General features: G+C 34.4%; 1 protein-coding gene across 1 annotated transcript; it reads right to left on the bottom strand.

Annotated features, from left to right (window-relative positions):
- Positions 1–609: 609 nt before the first annotated feature.
- LOC134650289 (general odorant-binding protein 70) lies at positions 610–23,936 on the bottom strand. The gene is made up of 6 exons (XM_063505249.1): positions 23,795–23,936; positions 16,907–17,000; positions 6,490–6,590; positions 2,677–2,712; positions 1,175–1,325; positions 610–745 (listed from the first exon to the last, which is right to left on the bottom strand). The coding sequence occupies exons 1-6, from the start codon at positions 23,876–23,878 to the stop codon at positions 657–659; spliced, it is 555 nt and encodes a 184-aa protein (XP_063361319.1). The 5' UTR covers positions 23,879–23,936; the 3' UTR covers positions 610–656.
- Between the last annotated feature and the right edge of the window lie 853 nt (positions 23,937–24,789).

Below are 24,789 nucleotides of genomic sequence, written 5' to 3'. Positions count from 1 at the left end.
GTTTTAAATTCGGTAAAAACATGTCTGTAGCAGAATATTATGAGTGCATCAAGCCAAGTATTTGGCTCTTAAGAAAATTTAATCTTAGAATAATTATTGTTTATAAGCTATGTTATTGAGCATTAGAATTTAGTAAAAATAAGTTTTATCACTCTATGTACACTGTTCTTATCACAAATATTCTCTTATGAAATAAGTGGTAACTTAAAGTAGCCCGCAGTACTTGACGACTATTAAAAATTTGCAAGGTGAAAAGAAAAAGTAGTAGGTACTTTTATCATATTATATGTATCATAAACCGCGAGTGTTTTGCAAAGAAAAAAAACTCTGTACCGTAAAATGGGGTGAGTAGGTGCAAAACTGACATTCAAACCTCGATAACATTTTATTTTTACATATGCAAACTGAATGGTGTATATATTACGTGTTCCGGACGTTTGTATTTTAGTTTTTATTTTATTTTGGGTAGTTCCATTTCATACCTCCCCGCGAACCCTACTCACCCCATTTTACGGTAATGTTGAATTTTGAGGGCATTTTACAACTGGGACCGAGACGGTTCATTACTTATCATTGCAAAAGAACGTAAAACGCCGTGGAAAGTACAGTCGTAACACTAAAATAAAGCTTTAGGATAAGATTTCGTTCGTCTTGGTTCAGAGCCCGGAGTTTCCGCAGTAGTCGCCGATGCGGTCCGATATGCACTCGAAGATGTCGAACGATACGTCACAGTTACGCCCATTGTCTGAAATAAATAAAATGATTACCAACAATTAACAATATGTAAGCCGCTTGCCAAACCAACTACGTTTAGGGAGCCTGAACGGAAATGAGGCGCGACGCGAGCTTACCCATGGATACGGTCCTGGAGAACTTGATGTAATTATTTATGAGGCACTTCCCGCCCCGCAGTCGTCTATTCCTAGTACAAACCCACTAGCACCGTTCTGGATAACTTTTATCAGTTCCTCATGAGCCCACTCTCATTGGCGACAAGCAACGCCATGAAGTACCTACCTGCGCTTATTCTTAGTACAACCCCATCTTCAACATCGAGACAAGAAGATCTTATATCAGTTCTTCATGAGGCACTCTTTGATGGCGTTAAGCATAGCCGTGATGTACCCGCGCCTAGTTTCCTAGGCTTTCGCCCCGCCGATGGAAACCAACTTACCCATGGGCACTGTCCTGGAGAACTTATCGTGGTTCTTCATGAGGCACTCCCTGGAGGCCTCGAGCACCGCCATGAAGTACCCGCGCTCGTTCACGCCATCCGAGTACAGGCCTACGAGGCCCTCTAGCGTCGGGAATCCGTAGCCGTCCACCTGGAAGACAAACAGAACTAGGTACATACTTGTTTATCATCAGGAACAGTATATTCCTCATTGTTTACATAAAATAACATCGCTGATTTTTTCAACATTTTTTATTCGCATTTTAGGAACGGAAAATGTGGACGCACCTCTAAATCCATAAAACTAAAACATAAATTAAATACAACTTTTAAAAATCAGCTACTTTATTTTATGTCAAATTGCACATTAAAATACCCTGACTCGTCGTCCCATGAAGACAATTTGAAATAAAAAAATACATCTTGTATGCCATTCAAATTTTCAAAGTACGGTAGCGGACATTTTTTTTTGTGGCCGATATTAAGCAGTTGTCCCGTAGAAAAAAAAACTTCGACGAAATAAGGACCACCCTAATGTCTCGTTTCCGTTACATTACAACATAGAAAGAAAAATAATATTTTACGATTCAGTACAGTAAACTTTACGATACCTAATTGCTGTGTTCCTCTACTGCTATTAATACTTTTTTTAAGTTAAGACCACTATTGAAACCAGGACTAGGACCTTTTTTTTGTTGTAGGTAGCGCTTAGCTATTAGTATTATTATTAATTTATTTTTAATGTGAATGTGTTAGCATGAAACTTGTCCAATGCTATATAGTAAAATAGTACTTACCTCATAAAAGTTCTGAATAGTTAACCCAGGCCCAGATTAATTGGTGAAGTGTGCAATTTATTTGCATATCCAATAAAAATAAGTATAAGTCATTAAGTACTAACTATTTGTAAAAATATCCCTGTCATAAGAGTTTTATGATGAACATTATAAAAACCCACTAAGCTGCGGTCTGCGGTGGAGGTCTTGGTCAAGCATCGCTTTTTAAATAAGAAACTCGCACAATACAATTAAAGTAGCCAAATAAAACGCAAATGCCAAGTATGGAGAACATTTACGACTTTTATATTTATGCCCACAGGATATTTTCAACTGCAATAAATAGACAAGGCCTTTTCAACTCCATGTCTTGGGCTTCGTCGCGTTTTATAGTGAAAAAATATTATTCATTATTCAGAACGCATAATAACGATCTCATTCTCATAGACGAACCAGTAAGGTATAAGTTGGACTTAAATATCTGTAATCTCTTTGAGACATACAGTTTTTTTTAAATACATAATACCAGTATCAAATGAAATATCAGTTTGAACACAAAATAATTAAATTAATATTATCATCATTTAGTTTTATCGCGTTTATTGTCGCGCATTAAACGCCATATAATTCACCTACATAGGTAATTATCATAATTTATCTACGGTAATAAACTTTTGACCAGAGCTCTATGAGTTCAACATATAATTAAAACAGGCAGGTACTTACAGCTTTCACCTTCCGGTACACGCATTGTAGAAGGCACTGAAAAAATTGAAAAAATAAATAAATAAACGGGTGAATATTTAGGAATTAAGAGTTTCATTAAACTAGAACTTTGAGAATGGTGCGTACTTAAATTCTTATGTTTTCCTAATAAATTACAATACATAGAATATATGTATATGCCAACGTACATCAAATTAGATTAACAATAATGTTATCCAAAATAAAGAGCGTTCGGAATAGTCGTGTTTAGGTCAAACACATGTTAGAAAAAGATCACTTCTGTGGACAATAGTACTATAAAAGTTAACGACTCAGGTGTCTATATATATAACGGTTTTCTTATGTCTACAGTACCCTTGGAGGATACAACTAAACGGAGTAGCCATTAACAGGCTTTCCCCTCTGTCGAAAATAGGCGGCCAACGGTCATACACAATGTATGGACTGACGTTTATCTGACATGGCTATTTTTACGTTACGCATACATTTGACGTTCCCCTCCCCCGCAAAAATCGGCAGACTGTTTTGTACAGAAAATTACAGACATGGCGTCTCCGTTTGATTATATCCTCCAAGACAGTACCTACTGAAAAAGTTGTCCCATTATGCAGCATAAAAGTTAGCTTTAGATTCCCTTAACTTTGAGATGTCTACAGGAAAGGCTCAAACGAGTTTTGCAAACTATGAAATTTATAAATGACGACCCCATATATTTTATAACTTATGTTTGTTATCCATAACTATAGACGTTATATTTTATATTTTACAAACTAGTTATTAACTTGTTTGTTAAATATTTACGATTGATTACTCGCTCACTTTCGCTTTTTAACGTGGTGCAACATCAATTATAAATAACTGCACGCTTTCTTTTACGACACGACTATGCAATACGATAACGACTATAGATGTACAGGTTCCAAATCTTAGCTGCTCCAGTCAATGGGTCTGGCCGGAATCCTATAGTGAAACTGCCCCTAGCTGAAATGTATACCTTTCTTAGGTGCGATTATTTGTCTTATTATAATCTTATAATATATCTTATATTAAAATATAAAAACGATATTTTTTTTTAGCTATACCAAGGGGATTCTAGGCTTCAAATTTGGTAAAACGGTATCTACCGTTTTATCAAATTTCAAGCCTAGAATTCCCTTGGTATAGCTAAAAAAAAATATCGTTTTTATTTTTTTGTAGCTAAACTATACTTGGTCAACCAGATTTTGACAGTTGAAAAAGGCGGTAAAGGGTATAGCCACCCGGCTATAAGCATGGCCAAACTGCCCTTAGCGAAAAAAACAATTTCCTTTTACTGGATTATTAACCTATGTATATGTAGTGCTTTCACCAAATATTAAGCCTCAAATGCTTCAGATTTAAAAAAAAATGCAAAAAAAGAAAAATCATTTTTATTTTATTACAGCCAAAGTAATAATCCGATTTCTTTGTAATTTGGGTATGTTGTATATACAATTAAGGTCGCTTTCTGAAAAAAATAATATTGAATTATCTCTTAAAATAATAGTAAAAAATTGAGATGAAAATTTTCAGAAAAATAAAAAAAATACGTGCGAGATAGCGACAGTTACCAAATTTACATATTTTATGTAGAATTTAATAATGTTTAACATATATTTTTTTCAAAAATTAAAATCGGGATTAACAGTGTGAAAAACTCGAATTTGTAACATCCCATAATACTCTCTCTTCATACAAGCAAAGCTAAGTAGTCATAAACGAATGAAGTATATTGTGAACGCAGTCTTTACGAATTTGAATTTAGAATGTGACGTATTTTATTCATCAAAGGAACAGACATTTTTCAATCGTTAACGCTCTGTATAAAATTCGTGCCTATTTTCCTGTTCCCGCGCTTTTTTAGGGTTCCGTAGCCAAATGGCAAAAAACGGAACCCTTATAGATTCGTCATGTCTGTCTGTCTGTCCGTCTGTCCGTCTGTCTGTCCGTCCGTATGTCTCCGAAACTATAAGAACTATACTGTTGAAACTTGGTAAGTAGATGTATTCTGTGAACCGCATTAAGATTTTCACACAAAAATAGAAAAAAAACAATAAATTTTTGGGGTTCCCCATACTTCGAACTGAAACTCAAAAAATTTTTTTTTCATCAAAACCATACGTGTGGGGTATCTATGGATAGGTCTTCAAAAATGATATTGAGGTTTCTAATATAATTTTTTTCTAAACTGAATAGTTTGCGCGAGAGACACTTCCAAAGTGGTAAAATGTGTGTCCCCCCCCCCCCCTGTAACTTCTAAAATAAGAGAATGATAAAACTAAAAAAAATATATGATGTACATTACCATGTAAACTTCCACCGAAAATTGGTTTGAACGAGATCTAGTAAGTAGTTTTTTTTTATACGTCATAAATCGCCTAAATACGGAACCCTTCATGGGCGAGTCCGACTCGCACTTGGCCGCTTTTTAAATCTCTGAATGCCGTTCGCCCTAGCCGCATACAGCCACGGAGTTTAAGGTCCGCGCTCAGCGAAATAAGTCGCGTTCTAAATTCAAATTGCGTTGGGAATATAACTTTCTAGTATAACGTACAAGTTATTTTGTATGAAGAGAAGGTATTATGGGATGTTACAAATTCGAGTTTTTAACACTGTTAATCCCGATTTTAATTTTTGAAAAAAAATATATGTTAAACATTATTAAATTCTACATGAAATATGTAAATTTGATAACTGTCGCTATCTCGCATGTATTTTTTTTATTTTTCTGAAAATTTTCATCTAAATTTTTTACTATTATTTTAAGAGATAATTCAATATTAATTTTTTTAGAAAGCGACCTTAATGGTATATACAACATACCCAAATTACAAAGAAATCGGATTAGTACTTTGGCTGTAATAAAATAAAAATGATTTTTCTTTCTTTGCATTTTTTTTATAAATCTGAAGCATTTGAGGCTTAATATTTGGTGAAAGTACTACATATACATAGGTTAATAATCCAGTAAAAGGAAATTGTTTTTTTCGCTAAGGGCAGTTTGGCCATGCTTACCCGGCTATACCCTTTGAAAAATGTAGGCGCGAAGGGATATCGTCCCATAAAAAATTTGAATTTCGCGGCTTTTTTTACTGACAAGATTTGGTTGACCAGCTATAGTTGTTCGATTTCTTTGAAATTTGGATGTTACATGCACCTAATAGTAATTCATTTAAAAAAAAATCAAGGTTCGTTAGTTATTGTTCATAAAGGCTTAATTTTTTTTTTAATAAAAAAAAATGAATACTTGGAAGATAGCGACAACCTCCATTTTTTGTTATATAATGCAGAATATATTATTGCATAAAATATTTTTTTTGTAAAAAAATCCATTTGGAACAACAAGGTAAAAATGTCTTAATAATGCATACAGGCCGTCCTTCTTACGTACACACGGGTGGTTCACGTTTGTATGGGAAAAATTCAAACTCGAGCTAGAATAAGCGGCACCCCCTTATTTGGTTACACTTATTATGCTGATAATGTACACCAAGTTTTGTAACTTTATCTCAACTACAAGGGGGCGCTCAACCACTTTGAAAATTTTCAACGTTGTATGAAATCCAAAAATAAATTAAATAATTTGTTTTTAGATTTTTATTTAAGTAGTTGTTTTCACATGATTTGTAAATGTGATTTATAAGTTATTAAGTAAAAACAATTTTTTTTAAGAATTTTTCAGCTGAAATTCAAAAAAATCTAACTTGAACAATTATGAAAAATATAAATAAATATATATTGTTTTACTGGGTAGTTTCTGAGATTGTAAACGTTAAGTAACTTGTTGAACCTCACCCCGGCGATGCGCTTCTCGTCGTGCGTGAAGGGTACGTCGCGCTTGTTGCGTCGCTTCTGCGTCGGCATCGTGTGCTCTTCCTTTATCACGTCCAGTGCCTCTGAAATGATTTAAATAAATGATGAGAAATTGTTTTCCCTGTAAGTTGGCACACTTAGAAACTTTGGAAGTCATCGTAAAATGGGATGAGTAGGCGCAAAACTGACATTCAAACCTCGATAACATTTTATTTTTACATATACAAACTGAATGGTGTATATGTATAATAAGTGTTCCGGATATAATAAGTTTTTATTTTCCCTCGTATTTGGGGTGAGTTGGGTTTTCATACAGAGGTGATTTTGGAAGATTGTTGGATAGTTTTTTTTAATTATGAGTATTACTATAGCTCCATTAGCCTTCAAAATCCATCTCACCCCCCTTTCAACCCTTCTCTCCCCATTCATAACCCAACTCTCCCCGCGAACCCGAATTTTACGGTACTTGATGATTGTATTATATAAGCGTTGGTTTGAGATGAACAATCGGTGCGACGTCTGGTCAGTGGTGATCTTTAACGCCTCCCATATCTAGTTAAATACAAAAGCTATACTTGTGTGCTTATTACAAAAATATACCCAATCTTTGTGGCATGTTTAATAAGCACATTGAATTAAAAAAAAAGTTATTGATGTTTTTATAACGCTTTTTAAATCGTTAGGTACTTAATTTTCATGATTTGAATCGATTTCACCTAATTGGACCAATACCTATTAAGTAGGTAATTTTAATTAAAATTCCACACCCGAATGCCTCTCCGTTACACAAGAATTCAAAAAAACCAAAATGTACGATTATTCCGTATAGTCCTGATTGGTATACTACTGCCGTTTATATTGGCATAAGTACTTAATTTTGAATGTAAACTGTAGATGCAGAATATGAGTATAGTATCTGCTAGCGATACAAAGCGCGAAAACCCTCATCCCAGAACATTCACGTAGTACCTATATACCTATCAGATATAATAAATCACCGTCGCATCTTACCATAAAACTGTTAAATAGGTACTTTTTTAGGATTTATTATCGCAATTTTTCGCAAAAGTGGTCATAAATTGAGTACTCGAAGGAATGACATTAATTAAAAGAACACGTGCTAACATGAATATGCTCGGTTTTTCTGATTTATCGCTAGTCTACGCTGAAAAACATAAAATCAATCATGTTGCAAACAACACGTTTATGGCATCACACTATTTATGAGTGCATGCCCTGCGCTTAATAAGGTATACCGTATAGATATGTTGGTTGATACAGTAAGTAAAGCTATTAGCCTGTCACCCCCTGTATAGGTGCAGGTTTGTATTTTTTCTACTTATTGATCAATAAAGTTTCACGTGAACCATCAAATTGTACATTTTCTTAAAGCAACTACCTATAGCATTTCGTTAAATGTGCTGTCACATGATTTTTTTAAATTATGAATTGATTCACTTTCTTCCCATATGAAGTTATTCGTTTAATTTTTAATTCTAAGAATATAAAAGTGTACTGTCACGCTCTCTGTGTCATGAATAAAGCATCTAACCGAGACTAGCCCGATCGTACCTATTCATTTAGATGCTTAAGAACTACACCGCCGCACGGTCGTTAGTTCAGTAACATTTCAAGTTAAACGGCTTAAGTGGTCAATAATGCAGTGCACTACATCTACTTATACAGTGCAGCAAACTAGGACATGTTTGTCACGACCACGGCATACTGCTGTGCGCTCACTTTCGATTGTTTCTGGAGGCTCTATGGGGTTATTTGTATCACCAGCTACACACTATACCTATAACTGATCGCACTCATATCGTATGTTAATTCGAAAAAATGTCACGATGTTCAATGGATTTACTTAACTTGCTATATACTTACGGATTATAAGTATGTATAGGAATTATAAATTATACTTAAGAAACTTAGGTTACAAGCTGCTCGAAATACAAGGAACCGGGTAGCAGAGGTAAAATTTACGATTTCAGCTTTCATTCGTCACTAGGCTTGATGTTCAGTATCCAAAAATACTTTTTTCTTTTTTGACTACTTAATTCCTGTTGTGTTCCAATTTTTTTTCAGTGGAATTTTACCTACACAATTCAGAATCATACCAAAGAAAGAAGTCAAGTAATCGAATACATTTTGATCAATTATCCAAAACCCCTTAAAAAACACCGGGTTATTCCCACTAGTTACTACCCAGTTGTTACCAATGGTAACTACTGGGAATTTTTTTCCCACCTTTTACCACTGGTAACTACTGGGAAAAATAATTCCCAGTAGTTACCACCAACGCGGTTTGGTGGTAACTACTGAGAATAAAAATTCCCAGTAGTTACCACCAAAATATTTGTTAGAGTTAAATACTAATAAAAACAGTATAAATAGTATAATATAAATATAGAGTGATTTAATAAATAATTATTAAGTCGATTAGTGTTTACGTAAACTGCCTTTAAAGCGCCCAACAATATTGAAACAGTTTAACCGGTACTAGTAAAAAAACTATTAAATATGTAAGGAAAATTTTAATAATCTATTTAGATTATTTTACAAGTGATTTTATTAGGTAATTCAAAATCACTTTATATTTATACTATACTATTTTATACTGTTTTTATTAGTATTTAACTCTAACAAAATATTAGTGGTAACTACTGGGAATTATTTTTCCCAGCAGTTACCAGTGGAAAAGGTGGGAAAAAAATCCCAGTAGTTACCACTGATAACAACTTGGTGGTAACTAGTGGGAATAACCCAATAACACCAAACCGAATACAGAACCTCCTCCTTCTATACAATTGAAGTTGGTTAAAAACATCTCAACGCAGTCATTTTGGCACAAGGCTTAAATGCGGCTAGGCTAAATAAGGAAGGTAGCTGCTGGTCTAACTGTATCGGCTGAGATCACGCTCGACTCACGTGGGATGCTTTTTGGCCAAAAAGGACGAATAAGTCACACAACTTCTATGAATGTGTGCTCTTTTTTTTGACTATGGGACGCTAACTCGAGACTTAGAATAAATTTATTTATTTATTTATTTATTATAATATTTATTATTCGTGTCACGTAGTATTCTCAATGTAAAGAGATTTCATCGCTCGAAATAGCTGCAAAATAGAGCCATCATCGTCAAATTGCGAAGTGAGGTTGTGTTATACTTATGTCGCTCCCGAAATGGGTAGCTGCTCTACACACACGAATACCTACGTGCGCCGTGTAGTGTTAAAAAACGTCTCCTATTTCTTTAAGTTGTACAGAAATATTAATTTAATATGAGTGTTAAATGTTACAATTGCATTTGCAAACAAGCATACGGGCCGCCTGATGGTAAGCCTGCTGATGGCCTGGTAGTTTCTTTCCATAAGGTGCGTTCCCGTCCAAATAAGTGATAAATAAAGGTCATGCACACCAACACAGCAACGTGCCGAAAAAGGCAGCGGCCGCCAACTCGTTCGTTGCGACAACGCAACGGTCCGGCCACAACAATTAGCACGTAATATCCCTTAATATTATTTAATTGCCATTGTTGAAAACATTGCGCCGATTCTACAGAAAGCGAATATTGCGTACTCGGTTATGTAGTAAAGCGGTTAGTTACGCAGTTACCACAAGCAGATAAAATCCATGGCTGGCACTAAGTACCTAATATAAACATAATGAAAAATATTATATAAAATTTAGTTGCTTAATATAATACCTAACCATTTAGGTACTATAATTTTTTTAACTTAATTATTGAATTCTCAAGTTATATTCGTAGGTATAATATCTATTTGCCTTACTTCAGTTATTGAGCAAGGTAAGGAACATTATTTAAATGTTTAGTTTAGGATCTGTGGCTTTTGTTAAATTCATCTGAACTTTTCCAATTACTAAGTCTCAGAACCTGTGTTTTTCGTGTTGATTTCCCAGAAGGGGTTTAGAAAAAGGAAAGGAAAAGAGTCTTGGGATCAAAATTAGTTTATTGTATATCATCATTATGCCTTCAACCAGTCCGTAGTTGACCATAATAACTTCTTGTCAACTGCCTTAGTTAAAGGGCTACCTTTAAGGTCTCATAATGAACAGGAGAATCTAAAAGATTAAGTGAAGTTGACCGTGAAAATAATACAAAAGGTAATCACGGTCCATATCCCGGTCGATATAAGTCTAGTGAAATTAACCGTGAAGTCAAAACTGTTAAGTAAAGTTGTCTTATTACTACATAGTTGCCTTATTTTTTATCCACTTTTTATTGGGTACTATTTACACATTACTGAACCAAACCTATAAACTTACTGCAATACTATTTACAGTGACACGATAATTTGTATACTTTGGAGTGCAATGCCTAGTGACCCATATGCCGGTTGCATAACTCTTGCAATGCAGCAAGCATGCGATGCTCAATCAAGTGTTGCGGTGAACATTCGTGTGGCTTATCATAGCCGAGGAGCATGTACTTACCGTGCGCGCAATCAGACGAAAAGGTAATGGACCGGTAAAAGTTTAGGCACAGAATAAGTAATAGTATTATCATACAGAACGGCCACGCACCGCACCGCCCCGCCCCGACTCGCATTACCTCGTCCAGCCCTAGTAGCACGGTCGCATTTTTATCATTTGTCACCATGTCTGTCACGTTCTAACAAGTATGTAAGTGCGAAAGTGACGGGCATAGTGATAGTCGATAAAAATGGAACCGTGCTGAGCCCTGTTCTCGCCCCGCGACATGAATCTGGCGGACTTCTGGCGTGCTCTCAGTAAAGCGACTTACCCACACATACCTACACAATGACGCGTGTACAGAGGTGCCGTGCACACATATAAACGCAAATGATTTTTGATGTATGGCGTGTCCGCCCCGTGGTTTAGGTGTCATCATCCCTGTGGTATACTAGATATCTGCCGTAAAATACTGGGTTAGACAGCTTTCTACGGATACATTTGAGACGTTGAACTAAAAGGTACCCGTTGATGTTGATACATTTTATAATTCATTGAATACAGCATACTTAATCAAAGTAAATACGCTTTTTTTAACTAGTTATGATCCGGTTTAGACCACAGGTAATTATTTATTACCTACTTATGACTGATGCTGTATTTATTGTTTAAATAATTAAATTAACTGTGGTTGTGTCCTGGATTCATTAAAAAAAATTAAAGCTTAATAAATCAATCGCGTCACACCGAATGGGCAAACGCAATTCTTGTATCATTTAAAAGCATTCTTAACGCGATTCGGTTGATGCGAGCGAAAACTTAATGAAATCTAATAAGAATTCGTTAAAGTAATCTTGACCAGCCAAGTTTGATTGAGGGTGAAATGTTAAAAAAATACGTAGTTAAGCGTAGTTAAGGACCTATAATTAGTATTAAGTAAATTGATTCCACTGTATTACGACAGCAGTTAACCATGTAAATAGTATTGCAGTTATTGAACCTAATTCATATAGGTACATATAATTTTATAGCATAGGTACGCTAACACACTTTCATGCACGTAACTTAAATATAAACTGCTTAATTATCGGAACTCAATAGAGTAAATTAACTTAAGAGTCTTAAGACCGATTGCAGGTTTTCACGTTCAATTTTTACACCCTGCATCCATTATTGACTGAGCAAATGTGCAGTTCCATATCAATTGTTTCGATAATTTTGATACGTTCGGCCAAAGGAATTATATGCGTTGTAGGTGCTATCACAACTAAATCAAACGGTACGCAGGCTGGTAATGAGTATTACAGGAAGCTTGCGCATGCTTCCTTCGTTTGTTCACCGATTCGGGGGAAGTTGCCAAACTGAAGTTATTGCCAATAAAGTCTGCCCAGCCTCAGTTCTAGCATTTATTGCCGACACGAAATATCCGTCCCTTTTGTAACTCATTAACCATTTTAGTATTTTAAGAGATAGTCGTATTTATTTAATACCTATGTGTAACGCAACCATAAGACATAAGGATATCCCAACGGGAGTACCTTAATCGTTAAAAAAAAATGACTAACCGTGTTAAAAATAGAGAGTATTTCCATGAACTTGATGAACATGAATTTTACTCTACTTGTGGACTACCTATCGTAAAGAACTATAATTTATTATAATAAAAGTTAGCAAAGGTACTACGCAGATGCATTGTAGTTTTGTTTGTTTTACTTGTAACTGTAAGGCGAACATAAAATAAAACCCCTGACCTTATTCTTAAATTCCCTATAATAAATTCATTTCAATTCGTTTTATACCCTATAATTATTGTAAATTGGCCGTTGCCTACAGTGGCAAACGGAAACATGATCGTAAAGTTCTCCAATAGGCAATAACTAAATGTGAATTGAATATAATGCAAAAAGGTAAACTAAAAGTATTGGCTCATATTCGTATACCTGTTGAAAGTTGGAACCATTATTTATTTCCACGAACGTCTACGTAAGGTAAAATGATTATTTAACACGAATAATCAGAATGTAGGTCCGAATTAGTATTGCGTTAATAACGACGCTTAATTATTAATCATCAAATTAATCTTAAACTATCAGTGTTAGTGCGTGTTAAACAGCATGCTTTAGATGCAACAATGCATTTCTTCATGCAATCAAATAAACCTCCTGTAGATAAGTATTTGTACCTAAATATTTTGATTCTGAATTGCCCATAAATCACTTTGCTAGCGTTATATGTATTTGTTTATATTAATTGTATATGTATTTAAAAACTATTTTCCATTTAGGTATTAAAAAAAAAAAACACAAATAACGTACATGTATTAAATAATGGCAATTGAAGCGTGATACTGATACCTGATACTTAATTCATTGGCCCAATGATGAAAAAAATTAAACTGTCATTTGAATAACGATACCAACATATCCAATAATAGTAATAGTAAAAGCTCCGGCTAGCCCCCCGCATGTTTGATGCCCCGTCATCAACGAACTAGAATAACTATAAAAGCTTGACTAGAGCTCAAAAATGCTGTTAATATAATTATGAGGAAAATAGTTTGAAATAAAATAGGGCAGTAGGTACGCTCTCTGTCCGAAGGTAAGCCGGGTTCCGGACAAGGTCGATCACCGGTGAAAGTAACAGGCGCAATCATACGTAACACTCGACAAAACGACTTGATATTGCGTTTTTTAGATCGTTCGGCATGTCACGTTTGTATTACTGTGCCTTAGCTGTACCTATTCATAACAAAAACCGAGAGCTTACGCAGTTATGATCCGGTGATCCGCGTCCATTGTGACAACCGCCTTATCTTCGGATAAACCAGTAAACGTGAGATCTTTGGTAAAGTTATTACTGGTCGCGAAGTTGACTCGCGTACGTACTGCAGGTTTATGATGGCTCCGGCGTTATCCTCGTGATATTTTTTTTTAACACCGTTAAAGAGACCGACACCGTCAATAACGAGAGACACACGCACGTAGATAAGTGCGACCATCATCATCATATCCGTATTGCAGTTAAACCTAATAATACTGTGCTGATATACTGTTTTACGCGAGAGGCGAATTTGCTGTAACTTTTTGGTACTTCCCTAAAAGCCTAGGCGCATATAAAAGACATAGTCCCTGTCAACGGGTAAGTCTCGGAGAGCGGCGGCGGGCTGATATCTCGGAGTCGCGAGTTCGAGTCTCGCCCGAACCAGTGAGATTTTCCACTGTTCCTTTATTTCTAAGCTTAGCGGTTAATTTTTTTTTCTAGAATATTTATCAAATTATGCATGGCAAGTACACATTGCTAGTTAGGCTGTTGTTTACAACTTGAGCTAGAACATATAACACAAGAGTTACAACCTTACAACTACAACTTCTGTGCAGCTTAGTCATTTAGATAACATCTACAATGTATTAAAACTACAATACTTAGGTGTATCGATGTTAACAATTACTTTATGGAATGGCATGACATTATTTAACATAAGTACATACAAAGTAAATAAGGAAGGTATATCTATAGGCGCTTAGTGTTAATGACTCTGACCGCGTAGCCAACGTTCCAATCGCTAACGCTCCGTAGCGATCGAAACGCAACTATCACTGTCGCACTAATATGGAAGAGTGATAGAGAGACACAAAGCGTTTCGTTGTCGAAGCGATAGCGATTGTCAGCTTGGCTAGACCGGCTGGTTAGAAACATATGAAGAAAAACAAGGGCTTGTTATGTCTATTAAAACGTTGCCGAATAAGCGGATATAAAGTGCCTTCCTGCGTTTAAAAAAGTTTCAAAATTTAAAATAAATAAATAGTTCATTATACAGGTTGTAATCTAAAACATGATACAAGATAATCAAACCTGAATCTTTTCATGATTTTGAACAACTTTTACTATGGGGTCAATTTTGTAATATTAAAAAAAAATTGAGTTGTTCCATAGAAATGGTCAAGGAGAGGTAGACAAAAATGTATGGCAAAGATTTTTTTTATTGTTAATTTACAAAGTTGACCCCATAGTAAAAGTTGTTCAAAATCATGAAAAGATTCAGGTTTGATTATCTTGTATCACGTTTTAGATTACACCCTGTATAAATGTAGCATTTTTTGCTGGACATTTCACTGCCACGTAATGCTTGTGTGGATAAATAAATACTTACATATATATTAAAAAATAATGTCACTGAGTTATTTAATAAACTAAACATGGAGTTATAAGAAGAAGAAAATATGACTTCAGCAATTCGTATGTTCTCCTACGTAGATATCACAAGTTGTCTAATACTTCACTTCGGTTCAACATGCGGAATTGGCCTTGTGAGCTAATTAGGTATATAATAAATGCGATGTGCACTTAAAATATATCGTTTTATATTTCTGGTTGGCATTTCAATACAGTCATTGTTTAAATTAGTTACATGCATGGCGTCCAATTATGTACGTATTTCTCGTACTTACTCTAATAGTTTATATAACCGGTTGATGTTATATTTGGTTTATTTCGTTTAAAATAGCTTCATTTGTTTGTGATCTAGGATGTACAGACTAGAATACCCTGAGCTTACAGATCATTAATGAATAAAAAAGTTAGTTACTAGCAACTTAAGAACTCAGAGGACAACATCAGTGTTACTGTATTGAATATAGATGCTCGGACGGATAGTCATCTTGAGTGATGGCCTCTACAAACAACACCGATAATCCCATGCGATTTGCGATACATTGCGGCATTTGATCGTTAGCTTGTTTTCGTTTCTCCTACTTAGCCAGCGTCTATCTCTAGTTGCATGCCATTTGTTGCAAGGCCAGCCTTAACAATGAATAGTCGTAGTCGAACACACTTAGCATATTTAGATGCGAATGAAGTCCGAATCCGAACGCATTCTGCGCTTACCTTGTACCTGATTATCGGACGGTTGCTAAGGTTACTTGCCCAAGTTCAATCGTATGTTACTGTTACTTTTACACTTCTTCATTTTCGCAAGATTTTTATCTTCAGATTTATGGTATGATTTTTAATTTTTATTTTTATAATAAAAATATTTGGTAATAAGTATTTTTATTGGATCGTTACTGTATATTTTAATTGATGTTTGATATTGTTTTTACCCAACATATTGATATTTTACCTACAATTACTTTTTATAAATATATACCCAATCTACTTATGCAAATACTTTATACAGTTTCAGTAAAAGTATCTAAGATATTAAACCAATTAATCAGTAAGTGGTGACTAGGTGTCTATAACAGTTATTAGACCAATGCAACCGACTCGGGTGGTAGGTAATCAGACATAAAAATACGCAATTTTTCAAAAACGGCTCTACGCCGTCCCTATAATATTTATTTATTAAAAAAAGTACTCGCAGGTGCGTTATACGTAGATATTATTGAGCTAACGATGCAAGTTATGATTTTAGAAGGTATCACACGAAGTTGTAGTTTAAAATAAAAAAATAAATAAAAAAGTAAATATGTACATCTTATTACAATATCTCTTTACATCATAACTTTTTCTAGCTATGTGCTCCTGGGTGCCAGGGTTATGCAATTAGTTGTACGTTATAGGTAGGTACCTTTCTAAATTCTAACTCCTAATAATTCTAACTTACAATAAAACTTCAGTTTGAGTACTACATTATGGTGTTTATCTTAATATTTTTTGTGAATGTCTGCTGGTGTCTGATTTACAACTGATGCAATGTCATGGTTTTGTTTTGTATCAGAAGTAGGTATTTTTAACTACATTACTTAAACTTTGTACAACCGGTTTATAGTATTTCTAGCGTATCGAGCATTTGTGTGTATTGTACATTCTCGTTGTTTTCTTATCTTTGCTATTTTTAATCGTTATACAATGTAATTCAATGGATGACTGTTATTGGCCTTATTTTTATGTAAGCATTAATATGTCTTAGTTATATTTACGGCTGTTGTTGTTCTGAAAAAAAAAAATAATCATTCTACTCACCTCTGAGAATGGAGAGTTTGATCTCATCTTGGCACAACGTGATGACTCGCTCGATCTTCTGCGGCGCTGTCGGCGGGTTCCTACATCTCGTTTCCTGTAAACGTTAATAAATTATAATTAACTACTAAATAATGCTTACATTGGCCAGAAAAAAAGTAACCTAGCGCTAAGGTAAACTCATAGTGTTTGCCAGACTTAATACAGTAAGTAGGTAGTCGATAGCTGGAATTCGTATTCATCGTAAGTTCTTAAAAAGTAGGGAGTATAGGGATTAAATGGGGATTAAGTAATAGTAACCGGTGTCTAATTTTGGAAAAATCTTTGATGCTGAATGATGAACTAACATTTTAAAAATGTAGACTTCGCATGAAATTAACTAGCACCTATTAGTTAATCAACCTAGCTTCCATCACGAAAGTGAATGTTGTTGCTATAGTTCTTATTAAAGAATTAATTGCTAATTTATTGGCATTTAGTTGATCTAGTATACTTGCGAATATGTGGATATAAATCCTTGACCTTTCCAGTTTCCTAATTATGTGACATTTATAAACGACTCCTTAAATAATTTCGCGATATATGTTAGATAAGAAACTTGGTAGGTAACTTTAGTAATCTCAATAAAGATAAAATTTGTAAATTTAACTGTAGTCACTAGGTACAAGTATACTCGTGTAATTTGAACTCTATGACTAATTGATTATTTCGATGTAAGTGTAAGTATTTGACACAATTTCTTGACTGTCATTTTAGACCTATAGGTTTTCATTCTTTTCTAACGTTAATCAATTGTACACCTATTTATCAAAGTTCTTAGTAGTTACGTTAATTTCTTATTTAAACACATATCTGTTAATTATGAATATTTCAGTAAAACCAAACTCAAATACTACCAATGCTAAGATACTCATATTGAATTCCAATTTAGATCGTTTTATAATTTTTTGACTGCATACTGATAACTTCCGCATGAATCTACTTAAATAGGAAGTTGTTTGAATAAAGCTATCCGTTGCGATTACGATTCAATCTGCCGGCATGGGAGATTGGGCGGCACAATGACCACCTGTCTGCCCATTGTCTCTTCCTACTCACTGCAACTACTAAAACAATAGGTATTAAGTAATACCGTGTTTAAGATTATGTCTAACCTTCTGATCGTTAGTTTAGATATGATAATTAATATATATAATATTTAATATTTTCAGAAAAACGAGGAAATAAGAGTATAGTTTGTCATGCAGATAGTTAATATGTATATAGTTACCTACTCACAGGTCCTATATAGACCTACCACAACTTTGATTACCATCGCACGGCTGCATAATTACAACAGGATCATCGTCACCTATTAAAAATAATTCTAATTGAACATAACGCTAGCGCTAATTGCAGTTTGAGCATTACACATATTTACGAGTATATCATAACTAAACATATCTTCATTCATACTCACATCGTACATCGTAGTGTACCTTTACTTTACCTACTATTTGTAGGAACTGCAACAGTAACTTTGTAATATCATATATTTATATGGGATTACAAACTTACTTATGCAGTTCTTTGATCTTTAAAACGCGACTGATATTGCAATATTTTTAGGTTTACCCTTTATGTGGCCATTAAACCCTAACTCTGTACCAAATTTCAGCTCTCTGAGTTTATGGGAAGTACTAGTTCTATTCTGATGATCATGAGTGAATGAATGCGTGTCATAATTGCGAAACTTTGCTTTCGCTTAACTTCGGAACTAAATGACCTACAGACTTGAAATTTTGGATTTTAAGTATGTGATTATAGCTTACTGGATGACGAAAATTTCTGCGTTCTGGTCTTATCCAGAGGTTCTCAAATAGGGGCCTGAAAATGCGGCGAAATGGTTCCAGTAAAGGATGGTACGGCAGTGTTTGTTTCGCGCTCGACTTGGCGGGGGCACTGCCGTGCCCCCAGATTCGTGGCTAAAGGCTGACAAGTAGTTCAATGCAACTTCAATCGTCCTTTTTTGGATAATTTGAACACAGTAACATCAAAATTCTGACCCATAAAAACAATAGCATGAGATGACAATACTGACCCAAAAGGTTGATTGCATTTCAAAAATGTAGGTCCACGGAATGGTTAGCATAGCAAACTGGCACTCCTTTGAACCTATAATTTAGCCGGTTAGGTAAAGCAGCAAACACTAGCTGACCCAGTTGCTACAGGCACTCCAGTCGTGAATGTGTAAGTAAACTTTTGTAACCCGCGCTGACCTAGACTCACTAATATAATCATAACATTCATAACCAACCGTATTGGAAGGTATTGCTAAAACTATGAAAGAAGAGTGCGCTGAATACTAAACGATTTTTTGTTCAGTTGTTCGCACGAAATAAACTAATACTTTCAGTTCCCTTAGACCAAATAAAAAATCTTACTAGATTAAGTCTTATTCATAAAATAAAGATACATAAATTAGATATGATGGGGATATTGGCTAGTTATGATCCCTATTAGGTACATCCATTTGACATTGATGATAAGTAAATAGCATGGGTATAATATTTATTTACCATCTACCTACCACTCTTGTCGCGGTGCCCTAATTTTGTCTGTGCTGTAGTTGCTTCACAAGCTGATTTAGGCATGATGTCAATTTAAGATCATATATCACAAAAGCCTCTTTGACTCGATTTCTACAACTCCAAAGTTTTTAGCAGTGTACTTTCGCCACATCGATACCGTGGGTGAGTGATAAAGCTACTTTCCATGAGTCGTAAAATCATGTGGGAATCATGCTAATTACATACGAGTAAGTATTGTACAGAACAGCCGTAAATCAACCGTAAATACTGCTAAAAAAGTAAGAATTGTATGTACTTGGTGAAGTTATGGCCTAAAATGTTTATGACGAAAATGGCTAAATTAAAGTCTCTTCATTTTCATCAAAAAAAAAAAAAACAACTACAAAGCGACTTTAAGGCGCCAGGTATAGGTCATTTTATAACTGATTTTGGAATTCACATAATTAGGGCATATTATGAATAGATTGAATAGTAGCAGGTACTATATCCTGGAAAATATTTTAGTAATAAGACCCCCTCGTAGGGTACTCCTTCACCAAGTAGGTAAATAATAACAATAAATAATTTGTGTGTATTATTTATCTTTTATGTAGACATTTGCTCAATTATGACCATGAGTATTATATTCTTTGATTATGACCAAACAGACTGGTGTGTCGACCACTTACATAACTAGTTAACGTACTAAATACCATCCCGGGTGTCAGGAAAGGTGAAACTGGTACTGGTAAAGATGTGGAAAGTCCTCTGAGGATGGTGATATTGCTAAATGTGAGCAGGTTAGGTTGCCTACGAGTAGGGAAGCAGTATTTCAAAATTGTAAATCATAATTGTGTGGCTAATTCTCTTTTCTTCGATCAATTTATTCTTGTATTTATTGTTGTTAAAATATATAATTATACATATAAAGAAAAGGGAAAGATATTTATATAATAAATAAGTACCTACCTAAACAAAATAAATGTTTCAAAAATATTACAATAAAATTACCATTTTCTTGTAACCCGTTAGGAGTAGATGCAATCAGCATTAAACAGATAGGTAAGTGAGATGTTTTTAAATTTAATTATTAGTTAGGTAACATTTTTGGTCGTTTTCGAGTTTACTGGTTAAATTATTTTGTATCTAAATAGAATTATACCTAACACTATTTGGAAGCAAGTTACTATTGGTTTAAGCTCGGTGACGAGATAATTGTGGAATTGAGTCACCACGGCCAGAGGTGGGTACAGCCTTGCTGGACTATATATGGACTTGAGTAGGCGAGGTGGCCGCGTACGTATTTAACAGTTTGATCCTCCGCCATCTTGTAAAAATAAGTTGGTATCCTAAACTATGAAGTTTTGATTGATAAAACTTTTACGTAAGCTTCCCGCGTTACATCAGAGATTGGCAACATTTTGGTTCTCAGTGAAATTGTTCATTACGTTTGGTTACCCATTATTAAATGGTTACCCTGTTCGCGCGTTACCACAAAATTATAGGCTGGTAGCGTCGCTGAAGCGCGAAATTGTGCAACGTGTTGAGCATCGTTGAAATTATTATTAGCAATAACAAGTGCTATGTATTTATATATATACATAGCACTTGTTATTGCATTTATATATATACATAGCTAAGTTATACCGCGGTACACGTGGCAATACTAGCTTTTATCTGCGACCTCGTCCGCATAGATATTTATATTTTTTCTGTTAAATAATAATAAGGAATCAACGGTTATTCTATTCTGTTAATATATGTATAAGTAAGTAGATGAAATATGTTCGCCAAATTTCATTATACATTTGGTCCGGTGTGTGATGGGATGGAGTCACCCTTCGTTATTCAAAATATAATTTGTTGGGTTTTGAATAAACATTTTCTTTCTTCTTTCTACTTATGTTTCATTAAAGTATAACTTCTAAAATATTCCTGATATTGCAACTTATACCTACCTGCGATATTTTTTTACATATTAAAATGCCGATATATCCAATACATTATTAATAACATTGCTGGTTCATATATTAACAGAAAAGGAAAATAGAGCGAAAAATATAAACGTCATTTAACCTGTCAATTCTAAACACTAAAACACGTCGCGTTACTATAATTAGCATACGGCATACGCCAAACGCACCACGACGAATCGCGCTCACTTTCTCTCGAGTTTGTTTCCACGCACCAATTGTTGGGTACACCTGACTTTGCGTTTGCAGTACTGGTTATCGGCAATTGCGTAAAACTTGTACAAAGTATTGTACAGCTGATTTAAGAGTGCATAATGATTGATTGGCATGCTTGGTGTACCTAATGCTGTTTGTTTACATGATCATATGATTCTATTTACGAAAGTGAAAACAGTAAAAAATTCCAAATAAGTATGTGCTTCTTATTTAAGTTCATATCTTTTTTTTTTAAGAATTTGCTATTTTTTTTGAGTGACTGCTGTAGGTAATGTAGGTAAAGTCTATTTTTTTATTCGGTAGACTGAAATGACAGTTAATAGTATGAAATGACATTTCATGTTCATACTATTAACTGTCATTTCAGTCTACCGAATAAAAAAATAGACTTTATGCTGTTCTAATTTTCTAGTTTGTTTTATTTCCTGTCACACACAACTCTCACAGGTGCTTAAAATGGCACTCAATATATTGTTTCAATTACATTCATGGCAATTATAACATTTTAATTTTTAGAATACCTACCTCATTCTATTCATGGAATAATTGATGATATGTACTTGTAGAGAATCTGATTTATGTAAAGAACATTAAAATCCTAACCATCAGTCATGATTCCAGGCATTGAATTAGATCGTGTGATGGATAAAATAAATAGTTTAACTTTGAAGGGCAATAAATAATTCGTTTGACATTGAATTTCCGAGTAAAAAGTTTGGTCAGTTGACAACAAACTGATAAAAAGTGTAAACAACCTTTCCGTAGTTACGCTTCAACGGCTTAATACGTTTCTTGTGACAATATTAGAAGTACCTAGTTTATTATTTTAAATTTAAATACAATTAACATTAACATTTTAAGGAGGATACCTAAGTAGTTTGCATAGTTAGCTTTGGCATCAGTACGGTTTGATTATTGTCTCATTTAATCGTTGCTACATAATTAAAGTCTATTTTTTTATTCGGTAGACTGAAATGACAGTTAATAGTATGAAATGACATTTCATGTTCATACTATTAACTGTCATTTCAGTCTACGGAATAAAAAAATAGACTTTAAGTATCAATGTAAACTATTTTACAGCTACAAATAGTACCCACACATAAATTAATGTCAAATATACCTACTATATTTTCTTACCCCACGTAGGTACCTTTTAGTTAGATGTTTATGTGCGTTTTTTTTTTGTTGTCCCAAACACTTTTTTTTTCAAATTTGGAATTTTTTATGTTATTTCTACTCAGAATCACGAGCTTTTTCTATCCTAATAGGAGAAAAAAAGTGTCCCAAAATTTCCATACATTTTTCGATCTTTCCATTACGCGACCACCATACAAAGTCTATGAAAAATGGTGACGGAATGGAAATAAAAACCTTAGGACACTTTTTTTCTCCTATCAGGATAGAAAGAGCTCGTGATTCTGAGTAGAAATAACATAAAAAAACCCAAATTTGAAAAAAAAGTGTTTGGGACAACAAAAAAAAACTCGTATTATTTACTGTTTATGTTATTAGGGTACCTACATGTTAGATTAGGCTTGCTGGTGCTATTTAATAGCATATTTAATAGCTTTCTAGTGTTTTTTTTTATCTTGCTCCCGTACTACGTGTATGAGTCCTATGCGTCCTATGCGTCACAATTAAGCTCATAATGGTCTCACTTTTAAGGTCACACACTAGAAACGGGCGTAGAAACTAGAGCAGTTTTCTATACACCTCACAAAGGCCAGAGATCTAGTTTCATATAAGGATTTAAAGATTTAACAAAAGGTATAATGCAAACTGGTTTGATAAAAAAAATATCACTATATCTGGATTAATCTTACCTAAGTACATATTAATTGTAGTAAATTACCAACCTCTGGAATTATAGACTTATATTGAAAGTTTTTAATGTATTATTTTTGGTAAGTTGCTCTATAGAAAAATTTTATGGTAAAAATTTTCTTCTCTGTTCCCGAAGAGAGCATTGGTGATACAGATGTCGACAATCTGTAAACACCCGAAAATTATCTCGAGGCTGATTTTAGGCGATTAAAATCATAGCCAGTAAATATATAGGCCCTATTATCCTTAACGTTCGGCTACAGAATACGAGTACAAGTTTTGTTTTTCTGGTCGTATATTATTAAATACGTTACTTTCAAACTCACACTTTCAGCCGAAATCGCGCTATCACTAAGCGATATTCCAAACACGCAGAGGCAGCAGACGAGTGCACTGATTTTTCTAACCATGTTAAATGCACTGCACACACAACAAATAAAAAAAACTACACTCTTTTAGTGCAATCTCGAATATATTTTAAAGTTTTTTTTACGAGATAATGGCACGTGCAGCGAAAGGTGCGCGACCGACCGCGGTATGGAACGCGACACGATATGCGCGGATTTTTGAAAGGCGCGCGTAGGAGGGCTTCCCGCGGATTTCGTATGGCGACGTTCCTTTACAAGCAGCTGGCGTTTGTTAGCTAAATTATAAGTACAATTTCTTTAACTGAAATAAGGCTTAATATTTAGTGCGTTAATATCTAGTCATCGCATGAGCTAGTTATGGTAGCAGCTTGATAGTTAATTAAAGTTGATAAGTTAAGGTAGGTACCTACAGTGTCTATGTAAGTCTGCAGTGACTTAAACGGTTTTTACAACCATGTAGCTACATATTATTAATCTGTGATGCCACTAAAATCGCAATGTGGGCGTCGAAAGCGCATAAACTATGACCAACTTAAATGAATATATATATACACAATATTTAATGAGACTGTATACAGAAAAAATGCACCGTGTTTACCTTTAGCCATATTTATTTCGAATTGCACGGTAGGTAAATGTTAAATATCACAAAATAAATAAGATAAATGTCTTGTCACAATCACTAACTCTGCGGTTGCTCTGCGGTAATTTCGCTCGTCGACAGATAAGTAGTTATACAGCTTTAGTCAGAATGTAGTCAAGGATGATAAACAAACATGTAGGCATTCTGTTTTAACAATTTGATATGGATGTAGTCTAATTTTGACACGACCTTTAGTCATGTTATCTTATCCTCTAGCCGCCTATACGTTAAACCTTGCTACGCAAAATGAAATTTTATTTTGTCAACACAAAGTTCAAATTAGAATGGAACAGGAGACCTTTTTATAGGT

Source organism: Cydia amplana, chromosome 8 (assembly GCF_948474715.1).
Source record: "Cydia amplana chromosome 8, ilCydAmpl1.1, whole genome shotgun sequence".
Lineage (NCBI taxonomy): Eukaryota > Metazoa > Arthropoda > Insecta > Lepidoptera > Tortricidae > Cydia > Cydia amplana.
This window is presented reverse-complemented; position numbering and strand designations above follow the sequence as displayed.